Raw genomic sequence first — 20,120 nt, 5'->3', positions numbered from 1 at the left:
TAATAGTGAAACAGGTACCGGACGGTGCCATCCGGGCCCATGCAATATTAAAAAAGGAGAATAGTAGAGGTAAGCATCAGCAGAAGCAATAGAAACTCCAATCAGTAGAGAGGAGTAGTGTAAACTCTGTGTAGAAAATATGGAAAACCCAAGTTGGGAACACCCCAGGCATAAAACATTATATCGGACCACTCAGACAGAAACCTGGCTCAATTAGACAACTGTAAAACAAACATGCACCTGATAAATAGAAATAAAACATACAAAATACACATCAGCCATTATCTCTATCTAGAGCATGGGCAGCGACACAAAACACCTTGCCTCCACATTCCCCTTTCCTCCGTAAAATACTCCCAACCGTTGCATATCTGATCCCTAACACAGGAAAATGAGGGCAACTACACTCATGTACACTGAGGCCATGCTGCATCCAGTCCAGGAACAAAGGGGCAACAAAGGTACTCCCCAAAATAGTAAACAAAACTTCTTAACTGAGCAGAGAACCTAAACAAATAATCAAACAGGAGTATAAGAAGGACAAGGTAATGGATTAAACCATGAAAGCAATTAAATCCAAGCAAAAAATAAATATATGCGCACAGGATATAATAGTGAGAAAACATGTAAACAGAATTCAAGAATAAAACAGAGCATTAATAAGATACAGTAAAATATAAAGTGCATTTTAATTATTCAAGGAGGGTTATCTTGCTTTGAGGCCTGTTAAGTAACCCAAGCTAAAATAAAGACACAGGATACTAGAGTGAAGGAAGAATTCCAGTTCTAATAACGCAAAGTCTTAACAAAAAAATGTCCGCAGGGAAACCCTCGGCAAACAAGGTGAGAGTAGCAGTCGGCAAACCCAGGGACTAGCAAACTGAGTGACAATCTTAATCGAAGGCAGTCGTTAACCAGAATTGAAGGAGCTACTCAGAATGATAACGCCCCTATTCTCTCAGGCAATAGAACTATACAAATACCGGAAGCAACCTGTAATGCCCCTGAACCGGTGCTGGTATTTTGTCAACGGAGATTCCAAGGAAACTGGCTGGTTGGGAACTGCATATCTTGTCAGAGAAGGTATAGGGCCATAGACAACTTGGCAGTATGGATGTGTAATGGTTAGCATTACTGCCAGGTCATGGGTTTGATTCCCACCATGGCTCTGTTTGGAGTTTGTATATTCTCACCCGAACTTGCGTGGGTTTTCTCCGGGTACTCCGGCTTCACCCAAAAATATAGTGGTAGGTTAATTGGCTTCTGACAAAAAAAAAATCCTAGCAAGTGTGTGTGTGTGTGTACACATGGCTAGACTAGATGGTTCTTACATGATGTCAAAATGTTTCTATGTTTCTAACTCGGCTATCCAAGCCATCAATCTTTTTTCCCTGAGCTATTAATGGCGTGAATAAGCAGTTTCTTAGCAACTACAGGATGCAGTCAAAGCAGCAAAGGACTGTGTGTAGTACGAGGATACTGGATTCGCTGACACAGATAGAACAAAGTCGAATACAGTATATGAGCAAAACTGGAAAACCTTGTCAGAACGGCACAGGAGACAAAGACAAAAAGGTCAGCAGTAGAGAAGATACACTATGTAGACAAAAGTGTTTGGACACTGACAGCAAATAGATCAATGAGAATGTATTGATGTCAGTACTTGTAGGCCCACCACGTGCAATGACTACTGCAGACACCCTTCTTGGGAAATGGTCCACAAGTTCCTGGACAACACCAGGAGGTATGTGTTGCCATACTGCCTTAAGTACAGTGACCAGCTGTGTCACTGAAGAAGGTCGAGTCGTTCTAAAATACACTTGCCGCTCTAATTCGTCCAAGAGGCTCTCAGTGAGGTTAAGATCTGCACACAGAGCTGGCCAATGCATCCGGGTTACCTAATTTTCTGTATACAAGTCCAGCATCGCCATGGAAACATGACATCGTGCAGCCTATGATGATCCCCTTTTCAAACTCGATTAGCTCCTTCCAGCAACCATTTCACTAGCAAATAATCTAATCAGTACCCCCTTCCCATTTTATACCTACACAAACATGTATCTGCTGCAGTAGCACACCATTTCGCTTGTGCGTGATAGGGGTAATCATTTCTGTCTATATAGTGTATGATAATAAAGTTCCATAGGGTAGCCCTGAAGAGGAGACTGGAGGACAGGAGCAGCCAAGCAAAAAGGATAATATAAACACTATCCTCAGCAAGCACCAAGCAAGTTAGTATAGTCAATACCTCAGAAGGTACATTATTTTCATGCATCAAGGTGCATTAAAGCATACTGTCTCGTGGATATAGGGCCTGATTCTGAGTTGAGAATAAAGCAAGAAACAACAAGTAACTGTGCACACAGGCAAAAACCGTGCTGCCAGCAGGGGAAAGGGGCAGATTTATAATGTTCACATGCAAAAGCAGTCAGTATTTATCCCACATGATTTTTTTTCTATTTGCACCCATTGTATTGCAACATGGTTTGCCTAGGTGCACGGTTACTTGCTCTTTCTTTGCTTTATTCCCAGCTCAGAATCAGACCCAAAATCCTGTTGTTGGTACAACGGTAAATCTCTCTCACAGCATGTACAAGACTCCCTTTTGAGCTCCACAAAAATAATTTTCTTCTCTTCACAATTACAGAAGGGCTTGCACCCAAATGTAAAGAAACTATACAAAACTCCACCTAAACTTTCCCTCCGTCCTCATGCATTGGCTTACTATGATAACGCTGTCTGTCAGGTAACTCGTTTGAGGTCTCACCTTCTAGATGCTTCAAGCCTTCTCTGCACTGAACAGGGTATATTCAGAGAGCAGGGTAGCCCCGAGCTGGGAGCTTCCAAGCGATGCACGTTACCTCAGACTATGATGCAAATAGAGCATCTGGAACTAGGATGAATAGCAGGTCCCCAAAATTACAGAGATCCCAAGGTCAAGGCGGGAAGTCAGGGCTGCGGAAGCAGTGCAAGAGCAGCCACCAGAAGATAGGGAGCAGCTCGTCAGGAGCCACAGAGCTCTGTGGAGAGTCCAAGCAGGGGACGGCAGGCAGGAGAATGCAGCAATGTCGGTGTGGTGGCTGGAATTGGTGAACGCCTCAAACTGCACTTATCAGCAGGGAGACAAAGATATGGTCCAGAGCCCGGAAATAATACCTCAAGGGCTGTAGGAGGAGTTCCAGTGAGGAATAGATGTAAGAAGGAGTCTTAGGCTAGCCAAAGGATGTATCAGCAGGGTGTACAGGCTGGAGAGCTTAGGACTCGTGTCTTACTCCATGTCTGTCCATGCCAAGACTCTCCAGTTTTATTTTACTTTTAAATAGCATTCTGAAAAAATGTCAACTAGAATATGGCTGGTGCCCAGTTTTTCTAAAGACCACCAACTCCGTATAAACAGAATAATGTGGTTTCAGAAATTTCAGAACACACTTATCATGGCCATATACGTATATGCATTTGCAATCAGCTGTTTCACAATATTAAGCCCTGCAACAACATATTAGATCACCAAAAAATAAGAATTTACTCACCGGTAATTCTGTTTCTCGTAGTCCGTAGTGGATGCTGGGAACTCCGTAAGGACCATGGGGAATAGCGGGCTCCGAAGGAGACTGGGCACTCTAAGAAAGAATTAGGACTACCTGGTGTGCACTGGCTCCTCCCTCTATGCCCCTCCTCCAGACCTCAGTTACGGAAACTGTGCCCGGAAGAGCTGACAGAATAAGGAAAGGATTTGGAATCCCGGGTAAGACTCATACCAGCCACACCAATCACACCGTACAACTCGTGATACTATACCCAGTGAACAGTATGAACAACAACTGAGCCTCTCGAATAGATGGCTCCAAACAATAACCCTTTAGTTAGGCAATAACTATATACAAGTATTGCAGACAATCCGCACTTGGGATGGGCGCCCAGCATCCACTACGGACTACGAGAAATAGAATTACCGGTGAGTAAATTCTTATTGTCTCTGACGTCCTAGTGGATGCTGGGTACTCCGTAAGGACCATGGGGATTATACCAAAGCTCCCAAACGGGCGGGAGAGTGCGGATGACTCTGCAGCACCGAATGAGCAAACTCAAGGTCCTCCTCAGCCAGGGTATCAAACTTGTAGAATTTTGCAAACGTGTTTGAACCCGACCAAGTAGCAGCTCGGCAAAGTTGTAAAGCCGAGACCCCTCGGGCAGCCGCCCAAGAAGAGCCCACCTTCCTCGTGGAATGGGCTTTTACAGATTTAGGATGCGGCAGTCCAGCCGCCGAATGTGCAAGTTGAATCGTGCTACAGATCCAGCGAGCAATAGTCTGCTTAGAAGCAGGAGCACCCAGCTTGTTGGGTGCATACAGGATAAATAGCGAGTCAGTTTTTCTGACTCTAGCCGTCCTGGAAACATATATTTCCAGGGCCCTGACTACGTCCAGCAACTTGGAATCCTCCAAGTCCCGAGTAGCCGCAGGCACCACAATAGGTTGGTTCACATGAAAAGCTGATACCACCTTAGGAAGGAATTGGGAACGAGTCCTCAATTCCGCCCTATCCATATGAAAAATCAGATAAGGGCTTTTACATGACAAAGCCGCCAATTCTGATACACGCCTGGCCGACGCCAAGGCCAACAGCATGACCACCTTCCACGTGAGGAACTTTATCTCCACGGTTTTAAGTGGCTCAAACCAATGCGACTTTAGGAAATCCAACACCACGTTGAGATCCCAAGGTGCCACTGGGGGCACAAAAGGGGGCTGAATATGCAGCACTCCCTTCACAAAAGTCTGAACTTCAGGCAGTGAAGCCAGTTCTTTTTGGAAGAAAATCGACAGAGCCGAAATCTGGACCTTAATGGAACCCAATTTTAGGCCCATAGTCACCCCTGACTGTAGGAAGTGCAGAAATCGACCTAGCTGAAATTCCTCCGTTGGGGCCTTCCTGGCCTCACACCAAGCAACATATTTCCGCCATATGCGGTGATAATGTTTTGCGGTCACATCTTTCCTAGCTTTAATCAGTGTAGGAATGACTTCCTCCGGAATGTCCTTTTCTTTTAGGATCCGGTGTTCAACCGCCATGCCGTCAAACGCAGCCGCGGTAAGTCTTGGAACAGACAGGGCCCCTGCTGCAGCAGGTCCTGTCTGAGCGGCAGAGGCCATGGGTCCTCTGAGATCATTTCTTGAAGTTCTGGGTACCAAGCTCTTCTTGGCCAATCCGGAACCACGAGTATACTTCTTACTCCTCTCTTTCTTATTATTCTCAGTACCTTGGGTATGAGAGGCAGAGGAGGGAACACATAAACCGACTGGTACACCCACGGTGTCACTAGAGCGTCCACAGCTATCGCCTGAGGGTCCCTTGACCTGGCGCAATATCTTTTTAGTTTTTTGTTGAGGCGGGACGCCATCATGTCCACCTGTGGTCTTTCCCAACGGTTTACAATCATTTTGAAGACTTCTGGATGAAGTCCCCACTCTCCCGGGTGGAGGTCGTGTCTGCTGAGGAAGTCTGCTTCCCAGTTGTCCACTCCCGGGATGAACACTGCTGACAGTGCTATCACGTGATTTTCCGCCCATCGGAGAATCCTTGTGGCTTCTGCCATCGCCAACCTGCTTCTTGTGCCGCCCTGTCGGTTTACATGGGCTACCGCCGTGATGTTGTCTGACTGGATCAGCACCGGCTGGTGTTGAAGCAGGGGTCTTGCCTGACTTAGGGCATTGTAAATGGCCCTTAGTTCCAGAATATTTATGTGTAGGGAAGTCTCCTGGCTTGACCATAGTCCTTGGAAGTTTCTTCCCTGTGTGACTGCCCCCCAGCCTCGAAGCCTGGCATCCGTGGTTACCAGGACCCAGTCCTGTATGCCAAATCTGTGGCCCATTAGAAGATGAGCACTCTGCAGCCACCAGAGCAGACACACCCTGGTCCTTGGAGACAGGGTTATCAGCCGATGCATCTGAAGATGCGATCCGGACCACTTGTCCAACAGATCCCACTGAAAGATCCTTGCATGGAACCTGCCAAATGGAATTGCTACCATCTTTCCCAGGACTCGCGTGCAGTGATGCACCGATACCTGTTTTGGTTTCAGGAGGTCTCTGACTAGAGATGACAACTCCTTGGCTTTCTCCTCCGGGAAAAAAACTTTTTTCTGGTCTGAGTCCAGAACCATCCCCAGGAATAGTAGGCGCGTTGTAGGAACCAGCTGTGACTTTGGAATATTCAGAATCCAGCCGTGCTGTTGTAGCACTTCCCGAGATAGTGCTACGCCGACCAACAACTGCACCCTGGACCTCGCCTTTATAAGGAGATCGTCCAAGTATGGGATAATTAAAACTCCCTTTTTCCGAAGGAGTATCATCATTTCGGCCATTACCTTGGTAAATACCCTCGGTGCCGTGGACAGACCAAACGGCAACGTCTGGAATTGGTAATGACAGTCCTGTACCACAAATCTGAGGTACTCCTGGTGAGGAGGGTAAATGGGGACATGCAGGTAAGCATCCTTGATGTCCAGTGATACCATGTAATCCCCTTCGTCCAGGCTTGCAATAACCGCCCTGAGCGATTCCATTTTGAACTTGAACCTTCTTATATAAGTGTTCAAGGATTTCAAATTTAAAATGGGTCTCACCGAACCGTCCGGTTTCGGTACCACAAACATTGTGGAATGGTAACCCCGTCCTTGTTGAAGGAGGGGTACCTTGATTATCACCTGCTGAGAATACAGCTTGTGAATCGCCTCCAGCACTGCCTCCCTGTCTGGGGGAGCTGTTGGCAAGGCTGATTTGAGGAAACGGCGAGGGGGAGACGTCTCGAATTCCAGCTTGTACCCCTGAGATACCACTTGTAGAATCCAGGGATCCACCCGTGAGCGAGCCCACTGGTCGCTGAAGTTCCGGAGACGGGCCCCCACCGCACCTGGCTCCGCCTGTGGAGCCCCAGCGTCATGCGGTGGACTTAGAGGAAGCGGGAGAGGACTTTTGTTCTTGGGAAGTGGCTGTATGGTGCAGCTTTTTCCCTCTACCTCTGCCTCTGGGCAGAAAGGACGCGCCTTTAACCCGCTTGCCTTTCTGGGGCCGAAAGGACTGTACCTGATAATACGGTGCTTTCTTTGGCTGTGAGGGAACATGGGGTAAAAATGTCAACTTCCCAGCTGTTGCTGTGGAAACGAGGTCCGAGAGACCGTCCCCAAACAATTCCTCACCTTTGTAAGGCAAAACCTCCATGTGCCTTTTAGAATCTGCATCACCTGTCCACTGCCGAGTCCACAATCCTCTCCTGGCAGAAATGGACATTGCATTAATTCTAGATGCCAGCCGGCAAATATCCCTCTGTGCATCTCTCATGTATAAGACTGCGTCTTTAATATGCTCTATGGTTAGCAATATAGTGTCCCTGTCGAGGGTATTCAATATTATCAGACAGGGAATCTGACCACGCAGCAGCAGCACTGCACATCCATGCTGAAGCAATAGCCGGTCTCAGTATAATACCTGAGTGTGTATATACAGACTTCAGGATAGCCTCCTGCTTTCTATCCGCAGGCTCCTTTAAGGCGGCCGTATCCTGAGACGGTAGTGCCACCTTCTTTGACAAGCGTGTGAGCGCTTTATCCACCCTAGGGGATGTCTCCCAACGTATCCTGTCCTCTGGCGGGAAAGGGTACGCCATTAGCAACTTTTTAGAAATCACTAATTTCTTATCGGGGGAAGCCCACGCTTCTTCACACACTTCATTCAACTCATCAGATGGGGGAAAAACCACTGGTTGCTTTTTCTCCCCAAACATAATACCCTTTTTTGTGGTACCTGGGTTAATGTCAGAAATGTGCAACACATTTTTCATTGCCGTAATCATGTAACGGGTGGCTCTGTTGGAATGTACACTAGTCTCATCGTCGTCGACACTGGAGTCAGTATCCGTGTCGACATCTGTGTCAGCCATCTGCGGTAGTGTGCGTTTTTGAGCTCCTGATGGCTTTTGAGACGCCTGGGCAGGCACGGGCTGAGAAGCCGGCTGTCCCACATCTGCTATGTCGTCAAACCTTTTATGTAAGGAGTTGACACTGTCGCGTAATTCCTTCCACATATCCATCCACTCAGGTGTCGACCCCGCAGGGGGTGACATCACATTTATCGGCAACTGCTCCGCCTCCACATAAGCCTCCTCATCAAACATGTCGACACAGTCGTACCGACACACCGCATACACACAGGGAATGCTCTGACTGAGGACAGGACCCCACAAAGTCCTTTGGGGAGACAGAGAGAGAGTATGCCAGCACACACCACAGCGCTATATAATGCAGGGAGTTATACTACACAAGTGATTTACCCTATAGCCGCTATATATATATATATATATATATATATAGTATTTGCGCCTAAATTTAGTGCCCCCCCCCTCTTTTTTTTACCCTATTGAGCCTGGAAACTGCAGGGGAGAGCCTGGGGAGCGTCCTTCCATCGGAGCTGTGAGAGGAAATGGCGCCAGTGTGCTGAGGGAGATAGCCCCGCCCCTTTTTCAGCGGACTTCTCCCGCTTTTATAATAATAATGTGGCAGGGGTATTTTACACACATATATAGCTTCTTAGGCTATATTATGTGTGATTAGCCACTTTAAGGTACTCTAATTGCTGCCCAGGGCGCCCCCCCCCCAGCGCCCTGCACCCATCAGTGACCGGAGTATGTGGTGTGCATGGGGAGCAATAGCGCACAGCTGCAGTGCTGTGCGCTACCTTAATGAAGACCGGAGTCTTCAGCCGCCGATTTCCGTGAAGATCTTCATGCTTCTGGCTCTGCAAGGGGGACGGCGGCGCGGCTCCGGGACCGGACGACCGAGGCTGGGCCTGTGTTCGATCCCTCTGGAGCTAATGGTGTCCAGTAGCCTAGAAGCCCAAGCTAGCTGCAAGCAGGTAGGTTCGCTTCTCTCCCCTAAGTCCCTCGTTGCAGTGAGTCTGTTGCCAGCAGATCTCACTGAAAATAAAAAACCTAATAAAAACTTTCTTTACTAGAAGCTCAGGAGAGCCCCTAGTGTGCAACCAGCTCGAGCCGGGCACAGATTCTAACTGAGGTCTGGAGGAGGGGCATAGAGGGAGGAGCCAGTGCACACCAGGTAGTCCTAATTCTTTCTTAGAGTGCCCAGTCTCCTTCGGAGCCCGCTATTCCCCATGGTCCTTACGGAGTTCCCAGCATCCACTAGGACGTCAGAGAAACATATATTGTAGTGCCACCATGACCCTACTAAACCTGCATTATTTACTTAGCAGACAATCAGTAATGATGCAAGACAGAGAAACAACATCATCTTCTAAGCAAGGTCAGTTTTCTAAGGAATTGTATGATGTTATTTTGAAAAGGTTCAGTTACATGGAAAGTGTAGTTATTTCATGTATACTATTTTACCAGGTGCACCAACAGCGGGGAGGTGTGTCAAGACTCCCTCCTTAGAAAACATTAAAAACGATAGTTGATGTGCCACTGTGCCTTACATAAACAGTCTGGGTACAGTACACCCCACCCCTCTCGGCACAGGTCCGGGTAGAGTACCCCCACCCCTCTCTGCGCCACTGATTTTTACATGTCACACAGTCATTGCAATATATTGCTGTAATTATAGCATTGTTTACGCTTCAAAACTAGTTTTCAAAGCCAAATCCGGAGTACGGCAACTAGTGAAAACCATTCTATCCACCTACCAGAAAATAGGACTTTCTCCAGGTTCTTTAACCTTGTAGTACTCTTTATCTTGTGGTAGTACTTTTGTCAATCCAAAATCTCCAATCTTTACTCTGTTCTCATTTTCAACTAAAACATTTCTTGTTGCCAAATCTCTGTGAATATACCTTTTGATAGTGAGATATTCCATGCCCTGTAAAGCCAAAGATTACAATGTTCAATAAATGACATACAATTACTTGTTCAATTGTTTCAGAACCTTTGCAGTCACTGCTGTAGTGATCACTAGGGCCAGGGTTGTGCTGGCCAGAAGGGGGCCAGTGATATTCCTGGTTCCCCTCCCCCAAAACGCACACTTGTGGTAAAGGGCATTGTTGAAAACTACTACTAAATACGCTGCCAATGTCTCTCTATTGAAGAAGGATGTCTGAGGTCACGGGTGGGAGGAGCTGAGCTACACACCACACAGGACTCAGGCGTTGTAACCAGCAAAAACCACACTAATGAAGTAGCATTTCAACAAACAAACAAACACATTAAAGCATGCCCCATTGCAGGAGGGACAAATTCCTCTATTCCTGGACTTCTTTTTTAATGTATAATTACCTTCACCTGTGGTGAAACAACTTTTTGACACTTAACTAGTTCAACACAGGTGACGGCAATCATAATTTAGGAGAGAAGTCCAGGAACAGAGCAATTTGTCCCTCCTGGAATGGGTCACGTTGGGAGGTATGATTAAGGAGTCGTATGAGGTCATATAGGGGGCATGGAAGTTTCTGGTGGCATATACAAGGGGTGCCTGGGAGGGTCAGATGGAATATAAAAGGTATGAAAAGGTGTATCATGGCATAAGGGGCATCTGATGGCATATAAGGGAACATGTGCAGGAACCCGATGGCATGTAAGGGGCATGTTGAGAAGTTTAATGGCATGTAATAGGACGTGTCTGATGGCATAAAAGGGGCAAGTGTCAGAGTCTGTGTACTGACTTTGCAGGTGGTCAGTCTGCTGTTCTTATATAGCTTACTTTAGTATGGTGTCTCCACTTACATCTCTGGGTAGTTCTTTTTGTACTGTATTTGCCCTTTGTTGACCTGTGTCTTTGTCAATTCTTGCCCAGTTGTGTGTCAATCAACTTATCACACTGAGTATCTCTAATCTCTCTTTTACTTACATTACATAACTGCTTGAAAAAAAACCCCCAAACAATTATAACCCTAAAATAATGACTATTTGCACATGGTTTTGTATCTAAATGAGGGCAAGAGCTGTTATGCTCCTTATACTATACTAGCTGTAGTACCTGGGCAAGTTCGTAACCAAACATCATTAGAAATAAATTGAATGAAGTTATAAGGGCTATGCCTAAACTGGCGTGCGTCATCACTGCACACTTGTGTGTGATGGCAGCGCAACAGTCATCACTACAGATCTTATCATTATGTGCTCTGCGCGGATGAGTTAAAGCCGTGCATGTGCATTGGAGTTAGTTCCAGTACCTCCAGACGTGAATGTGAACAGTGAGTCTGGATGGCAGAATAATGTTTGCTAGCAGTTGCAAGTAATCCGCCAGATGGCAGTGCTAAGGAGCTCAAAGTACCAGTACTGTGCCAAACAGTTTTTCTAAAACAGATAACAGCATCTCCTAAGGATTTACTTTCAAGCTATCTGCATTGTGAGTCTGGCAGCTTTTATGAATAGTAGTCTCGGACAGTATCTCAACATAAATTTATGGCTGCAGACTATTTAGAAGTGACAGTAATCAGTAGACATGACATGGTTATTGTAGCAGTCATCTACACATTCTGACCGAAGGCATTACAAACATTGTGGACTTTACTATGTGTAGCTACTCCATTCTGAATTTCTGTGGTAAGTAGTTTCAGACCGGCTTAATGCTGTGCAGCACATTGCCTGAAACCTGTGTTATTTGTTTTCTGTATACTTTTTATTTGAGCTGCACTACAGATCTCCCTATTTTGCGCTGTGCATGGCAGATTTCGAGCAGCGCATGTGCGTTGGAGTTGGTACGCCAGGACCTAAAAAATGGGAATGCGAGTAGGAGTTATGGGAAATAGCCTATGTTCTAACCTGGCCTCTAAACTATTCTTACACCAATAATTGATTGAAAGGTTTGGCCATGACTGAGCAACATCCATTGCATTTTTACATATTATTTTATATATCAGTAGGGATAGGGAAGGGATGGGTGGGACACACTCCCTCTAATTATTGGCCATGCCTCTGTTCACTGGCTACACCCACTTTGGCACATGGTCATGTCTATTCACAGGAATCCATACCTTTCCATTCCCCTGGTTTGCCCTTCATGTCTCATTCCAACACTGGCAAAGGCTACCCTGTATCTGTGAACAAATTTTCTACTAACTACATTTGTTGTACACAATCAAAACAGAGTAACTACTAATTGATGTTACAGTCATGGTACTGGAAGAGCAATGGAACATTCAAAATTATTATCCTTCCAAAAAATGTTTTAAACAATTTATGCACGGGATCCCTTTTGGAGAGGGGGAATTTAATTAGGTGCAATAATTTTTAACGCAGAAAAAAAAATAACAGGCTTTTTTGCCTGATGAATTTTTAAGCCATTTAAATTAATGCCTGTTGTTTTTGTGGTTAAATTTACCTGTTTTCGTGCTAAAACACAGGAATGCAGTAACTTATCCCTAAATCCCTATGTTTTACGACTGTGGCCATCAAATAAATGGCACTTATTGCGGACTATGTTTCTCCTGCCTCTGGGCAGGTGAAACAAAATCCCTGATAATGCCAGCTTTCGGCATAAATTGAATTACACCCTACCCCGGATAAATTTACCATGGTTAACTGAATTCCCCCTTAGTATTACAGAATTACCTTGCACCACTGAATGTTTTAAAGTTGTTTATAATTTGCTGTGTTAGTATCATATCCAACAGTCACAACAACTTATTTTTCTTTTCTTAATGTGATGTGGTTGTGGATAACTTGAAATTAGAAATTAAAAACCATGGCTCAAGTTAAACATTTTTGGGCAGAATAACTGCTTTATATGATCTGCCACAGCACAATTATGCAGATACGTGTAAGAATTACCTTGCATATCTGGGTGGAATACTGTAGAAGCTTTTTGAAGTCAAGTCTTTCCTTATGTTTCTGTAGATAGTCTCTTAGACTTCCATATGGCAAATACTCCATAATCAATCTAAGGTTTCGACGTCCTTTTGTAAAATAAAAAAACACTTGGTCAAATGTAGTAAAAACAAGGAATCAAATGTAAAATTATTTTTTTTTTTAAATTGAGGCAATAACTATATAAACTAGCCTCTGGCTTCCATGGCACATGTCACCAGTAAACCATTTTTAAATCCAACTGTCCAGCTAAACTTTGTACAACAAAAGACTTTCCCGCTTTAAAGATAGCATTGCCTCACTTAGGGAATTGTTAAGCAGACATGAAAATAACTTCTTGTACATCCATTTGATGAACTATGTATCTAAAATAACTTTTAACTGGCATGCTACAGTTCATACAATAGCTTGCATTTATGAAATCTACTAAGATTGAAACTACTTTCTGAAAGTTGGATAAATGACTACATACTTTACTATTGTCATGGCTATTCAGCTATTTTAGACGCATGATTAGCAATAGAGATATACAGTAAAGGGAATTATTTGCATGTATCTTTCCAAAAGCCCCCAAGATGACCATAATTCATTAATATTTTTTTTGGGGGGGGCAAAGTAAAGATCATTTGCATGTTGTCTATTTTAAGAAGATTACGGTATTTTAATTAGTGATGAGCACCGGAAATTTTTCGGGTTTTGTGTTTTGGTTTTGGGTTCGGTTCCGCGGCCGTGTTTTGGGTTCGAACGCGTTTTGGCAAAACCTCACCGAATTTTTTTTGTCGGATTCGGGTGTGTTTTGGATTCGGGTGTTTTTTTCAAAAAACCCTAAAAAACAGCTTAAATCATAGAATTTGGGGGTCATTTTGATCCCAAAGTATTATTAACCTCAATAACCATAATTTCCACTCATTTTCAGTCGATTCTGAACACCTCACAATATTATTTTTAGTCCTAAAATTTGCACCGAGGTCGCTGGATGACTAAGCTCAGCGACCCAAGTGGCCGACACAAACACCTGGCCCATCTAGGAGTGGCACTGCAGTGTCACGCAGGATGGCCCTTCAAAAAACTACTCCCCAAACAGCACATGACGCAAAGAAAAAAAGAGGCGCAATGAGGTAGCTGTGTGACTAAGCTAAGCGACCCTAGTGGCCGACACAAACACCTGGCCCATCCAGGAGTGGCACTGCAGTGTCACGCAGGATGGCCCTTCCAAAAAACACCCCCCAAACAGCACATGACGCAAAGAAAAAAAGAGGCGCAATGAGGTAGCTGTGTGACTAAGCTAAGCGACCCTAGTGGCCGACACAAACACCTGGCCCATCTAGGAGTGGCACTGCAGTGTCACGCAGGATGGCCCTTCAAAAAACTACTCCCCAAACAGCACATGACGCAAAGAAGAAAAAAAAGATGCGCAATGAGGTAGCTGTGTGACTAAGATAAGCGACCCAAGTGGCCGACACAAACACCTGGCCCATCTAGGAGTGGCACTGCAGTGTCACGCAGGATGGCCCTTCCAAAAACTACTCCCCAAACAGCACATGACGCAAAGAAAAATGAAAGAAAAAAGAGGTGCAAGATGGAATTGTCCTTGGGCCCTCCCACCCACAATTATGTTGTATAAACAGGACATGCACACTTTAACCAACCCATCATTTCAGTGACAGGGTCTGCCACACGACTGTGACTGAAATGACGGGTTGGTTTGGACCCCCACCAAAAAAGAAGCAATTAATCTCTCCTTGCACAAACTGGCTCTACAGAGGCAAGATGTCCACCTCATCATCATCCTCCGATATATCACCGTGTACATCCCCCTCCTCACAGATTATCAATTCGTCCCCACTGGAATCCACCATCTCAGCTCCCTGTGTACTTTGTGGAGGCAATTGCTGCTGGTGAATGTCTCCACGGAGGAATTGATTATAATTCATTTTAATGAACATCATCTTCTCCACATTTTCTGGATGTAACCTCGTACGCCGATTGCTGACAAGGTGAGCGGCGGCACTAAACACTCTTTCGGAGTACACACTTGTGGGAGGACAACTTAGGTAGAATAAAGCCAGTTTGTGCAAGGGCCTCCAAATTGCCTCTTTTTCCTGCCAGTATAAGTACGGACTGTCTGACGTGCCTACTTGGATGCGGTCACTCATATAATCCTCCACCATTCTTTCAATGGGGAGAGAATCATATGCAGTGACAGTAGACGACATGTCTGTAATCGTTGTCAGGTCCTTCAGTCCGGACCAGATGTCAGCATCAGCAGTCGCTCCAGACTGCCCTGCATCACCGCCAGCGGGTGGGCTCGGAATTCTGAGCCTTTTCCTCGCACCCCCAGTTGCGGGAGAATGTGAAGGAGGAGATGTTGACAGGTCGCGTTCCGCTTGACTTGACAATTTTGTCACCAGCAGTTCTTTGAACCCCAGCAGACTTGTGTCTGCCGGAAAGAGAGATCCAAGGTAGGTTTTAAATCTAGGATCGAGCACGGTGGCCAAAATGTAGTGCTCTGATTTCAACAGATTGACCACCCGTGAATCCTTGTTAAGCGAATTAAGGGCTCCATCCACAAGTCCCACATGCCTAGCGGAATCGCTCTGTGTTAGCTCCTCCTTCAATGTCTCCAGCTTCTTCTGCAAAAGCCTGATGAGGGGAATGACCTGACTCAGGCTGGCAGTGTCTGAACTGACTTCACGTGTGGCAAGTTCAAAAGGTTGCAGAACCTTGCACAACGTTGAAATCATTCTCCACTGCGCTTGAGACAGGTGCATTCCACCTCCTATATCGTGCTCAGTTGTATAGGCTTGAATGGCCTTTTGCTGCTCCTCCAACCTCTGAAGCATATAGAGGGTTGAATTCCACCTCGTTACCACTTCTTGCTTCAGATGATGGCAGGGCAGGTTCAGGCGTTTTTGGTGGTGCTCCAGTCTTCTGTACATGGTGCCTGTACGCCGAAAGTGTCCCGCAATTCTTCTGGCCACCGACAGCATCTCTTGCACGCCCCTCTCGTTTTTTAAATAATTCTGCACCACCAAATTCAAGGTATGTGCAAAACATGGGACGTGCTGGAATTTGCCCAGATTTAATGCACACACAATATTGCTGGCGTTGTCCGATGCCACAAATCCACAGGAGAGTCCAATTGGGGTAAGCCATTCCGCGATGATCTTCCTCAGTTGCCGTAAGAGGTTTTCAGCTGTGTGCGTATTCTGGAAAGTGGTGATACAAAGCGTAGCCTGCCTAGGAAAGAGTTAGCGTTTGCGAGATGCTGCTACTGGTGCCGCCGCTGCTGTTCTTGCGGCGGGAGTCCATACATCTACCCAGTGGGCTGTCACAGTCATATAGTCCTGAGCCTGCCCTGCTCCACTTGTCCACATGTCCGTGGTTAAGTGGACATTGGGTACAACTGCATTTTTTAGGACACTGGTGAGTCTTTTTCTGAGGTCTGTGTACATTTTCGGTATCGCCTGCCTAGAGAAATGGAACCTAGATGGTATTTGGTACCGGGGACACAGAACCTCCAACAAGTCTCTAGTTGGCTCTGCAGTAATGATGGATACCGGAACCACGTTTCTCACCGCCCAGGATGCCAAGGCCTCAGTTATCCGCTTTGCAGCAGGATGACTGCTGTGATATTTCATCTTCCTCGCAAAGGACTGTTGGACAGTCAATTGCTTGGTGGAAGTAGTAAAAGTGGTCTTACGACTTCCCCTCTGGGATGACCATCGACTCCCAGCAGCAACAACAGCAGCGCCAGCAGCAGTAGGCGTTACACGCAAGGATGCATCGGAGGAATCCCAGGCAGGAGAGGACTCGTCAGAATTGCCAGTGACATGGCCTGCAGGACTATTGGCATTCCTGGGGAAGGAGGAAATTGACACTGAGGGAGTTGGTGGGGTGGTTTGTGTGAGCTTGGTTACAAGAGGAAGGGATTTACTGGTCAGTGGACTGCTTCCGCTGTCGCCCAAAGTTTTTGAACTTGTCACTGACTTATGATGAATGCGCTGCAGGTGACGTATAAGGGAGGATGTTCCGAGGTGGTTAACGTCCTTACCCCTACTTATTACAGCTTGACAAAGGCAACACACGGCTTGACAAATGTTGTCCGCATTTCTGTTGAAATACTTCCACACCGAAGAGCTGATTTTTTTGGTATTTTCACCAGGCATGTCAATGGCCCTATTCCTCCCACGGACAACAGGTGTCTCCCCGGGTGCCTGACTTAAACAAACCACCTCACCATCAGAATCCTCCTGGTCAATTTCCTCCCCAGCGCCAGCAACACCCATATCCTCCTCATCCTGGTGTACTTCAACACTGACATCTTCAATCTGACTATCAGGAACTGGACTGCGGGTGCTCCTTCCAGCACTTGCAGGGGGCGTGCAAATGGTGGAAGGCGCATGCTCTTCACGTCCAGTGTTGGGAAGGTCAGGCATCGCAAACGACACAATTGGACTCTCCTTGTGGATTTGTGATTTCGAAGAACGCACAGTTCTTTGCTGTGCTTTTGCCAGCTTGAGTCTTTTCAGTTTTCTAGCGAGAGGCTGAGTGCTTCCATCCTCATGTGAAGCTGAACCACTAGCCATGAACATAGGCCAGGGCCTCAGCCGTTCCTTGCCACTCCGTGTGGTAAATGGCATATTGGCAAGTTTACGCTTCTCATCCGACAATTTTATTTTAGATTTTTGAGTCCTTTTTTTACTGATATTTGGTGTTTTGGATTTTACATGCTCTGTACTATGACATTGGGCATCGGCCTTGGCAACGACGTTGAAGGCATTTCATCATCTCGGCCATGACTAGTGGCAGCAGCTTCAGCACGAGGTGGAAGTCGATCTTGATCTTTCCCTATTTTTGGAACCTCAACATTTTTGTTCTCCATATTTTAATAGGCACAACTAAAAGGCACCTCAGGTAAACAATGGAGATGGATGGATACTAGTATACTTATGGATGGACGAGCAACTGCCGACACAGAGGTAGCTACAGCCGAGGACTACCGTACTGCGTCTGCTGCTAATATAGACTGGATGATAATGATATAAAAAATATATATATATCACTACTGCAGTCGGACAGGTATATATTATATAATGACGGACCTGCTGGACACTGTCAGCACTGCAGACTCCTAAAGTAAGCTACTAGTATCAAGAAGATAGAAAAAAAAAAAACACAACAGGTAGGTGGTATACAATTATGGATGGACGAGCGACTGCCGACACAGAGGTAGCTACAGCCGTGGACTACCGTACTGCGTCTGCTGCTAATATAGACTGGATGATAATGATATAAAAAATATATATATATCACTACTGCAGCCGGACAGGTATATATTATATAATGACGGACCTGCTGGACACTGTCAGCACTGCAGACTCCTAAAGTAAGCTACTAGTATCAAGAAGATAGAAAAAAAAAAACCACCACAGGTAGGTGGTATACAATTATGGATGGACGAGCGACTGCCGACACAGAGGTAGCTACAGCCGTGGACTACCGTACTGCGTCTGCTGCTAATATAGACTGGATGATAATGATATAAAAAATATATATATATCACTACTGCAGCTGGACAGGTATATATTATATAATGACGGACCTGCTGGACACTGTCAGCACTGCAGACTCCTAAAGTAAGCTACTGTGTATCGTTTTTTTTCAGGCAGAGAACGGATTATATTAAATAATAATAAAACTGCACTGGTGGTCACTGGTCAGTCACTAGTAAACTCTGCACTCTCTGAGTACTCCTAAGCTCCAGTAAATCAAGTATCTCACTCTCACTCTCTATCTATTTCTATTCTAAACGGAGAGGACGCCAGCCACGTCCTCTCCCTATCAATCTCAATGCACGTGTGAAAATGGCGGCGACGCACGGCTCCTTATATAGAATCCGAGTCTCGCGATAGAATCCGAGCCTCGCGAGAATCCGACAGCGGGATGATGACGTTCAGGCGCGCTCGGGTTAACCGAGCAAGGCGGGAAGATCCGAGTCTGCCTCGGACCCGTGTAAAAAGGCTGAAGTTCGGGGGGGTTCGGATTCCGAGGAACCGAACCCGCTCATCACTAATTTTAATTACAGAGAAGAGCTTTTTGGTCGCTTTTAGCATGCCTCACCATAACTTTACTAGTGGTTCTGTACCACATTTTAGTGAAAAAAAACCAAACACATAAATACTCAGATAATGCTGGTATATCATGGAATTGAAAGGCCAAAAATGTCATAAAATATTACTGGGTGTCTCCCTATTGTATAAAAAGACGAATTGGCACTGACTGTGATGTATTAGTACAGCTGACTATGACAATACCCACCCACCTTCTTTGTTGTCCCTGGATGATTTTAGACTCTGGGTTGGTCCACAAACTGAAACATTTCTGAACGGACTTACCTGCGCTGTAGCACACTCCCTTGTATTTGACGATATTCTCATGTTGGAGGGATTTCAAGATCTCTATTTCCCGTTCAAAATCCCTCAGGTACTCTTCTGTGCTATGCTGGAGTTTCTTTACAGCTACAACTTCACCCGTGTTATCTTGCAGAGGGTCATATCGGCACAGTTCAACACTTCCAAAGTTACCCTAAAATTAGAAAGCAGACTTCCACATTATATTCTCTAAATGATTATGATGCATTTTGTTCAGTTGATTTTTGTTATAGTGAATCTGCCACCGTAAACATAATATCATGTATTGAGTATACACTCAGTGGTCAGTTTATTAGGTACTTCTACTCATTTATAGAAATAAGGAGATTTATGTTCTTACCTGTGAAATCCTTTTCTTTGAATACATAGGGAACACAAACTGTCTGGGCACCAAACGGTTAATATTTCTTTCCCAGCAGCCAAGGCTCCCTCTCCCCTATACCCCGCCCCCAGCCACATGCATCAACTTACGTTATCAAGCCTAAGGCAATGAGCAAGAAAAAGGAGAAGACCGGAAAACACTCAATTCAAAACACAAAATGGATGTGAAAAGGGGAAAGACCGCAGTACCTCCACATGACTGGTGCATCAGGGTGGGTGCCCATTGTTCCTCATGAATTTGAAAGGTTTAATAGGTAAGAACATAAATCTCCTTTTCTTCTTAAGTCACAGGGAACACAGGGATAGCACTGGGATGGCGGGTACGCACTTGACCATAAGGCCACATCCGCGGAGGCAAAGGTGTCAAAGGAATAGAACCTGATGAATGTATGGGCAGAGGTCCAAGTGGCTGCTTTAAAAAGCTGTTCCGCAGAGGCTCCATGCCAAGCTGCCCAAGAAGTTCCAGCTAACCGGGTGGAATGAGACATCACTACGG

At 45.6% G+C, this 20,120-nt stretch overlaps 1 protein-coding gene across 2 annotated transcripts in view; it reads right to left on the bottom strand.

Moving 5' to 3' along the window:
• JAK2 (Janus kinase 2) overlaps nt 1–20,120 on the bottom strand; it is a 457,412-nt gene that overhangs the window by 29,684 nt on the left and 407,608 nt on the right. For both annotated transcript variants that reach the window (XM_063913981.1, XM_063913980.1), the window contains 3 exons: nt 19,208–19,397; nt 12,774–12,898; nt 9,692–9,864 (listed from right to left, as the gene is read on the bottom strand). In XM_063913981.1, coding sequence (XP_063770051.1) covers nt 9,692–9,864; nt 12,774–12,898; nt 19,208–19,397 — 488 coding nt within the window. The remainder of the gene's footprint in view (nt 1–9,691; nt 9,865–12,773; nt 12,899–19,207; nt 19,398–20,120) is intronic.

The sequence above is a fragment of the Pseudophryne corroboree genome, chromosome 1 (genome assembly GCF_028390025.1).
Source record: "Pseudophryne corroboree isolate aPseCor3 chromosome 1, aPseCor3.hap2, whole genome shotgun sequence".
Classification (NCBI taxonomy): domain Eukaryota; kingdom Metazoa; phylum Chordata; class Amphibia; order Anura; family Myobatrachidae; genus Pseudophryne; species Pseudophryne corroboree.
The sequence above is the reverse complement of the archived record's forward strand: the minus strand, read 5'-3'. Positions and strand labels throughout refer to the sequence as shown.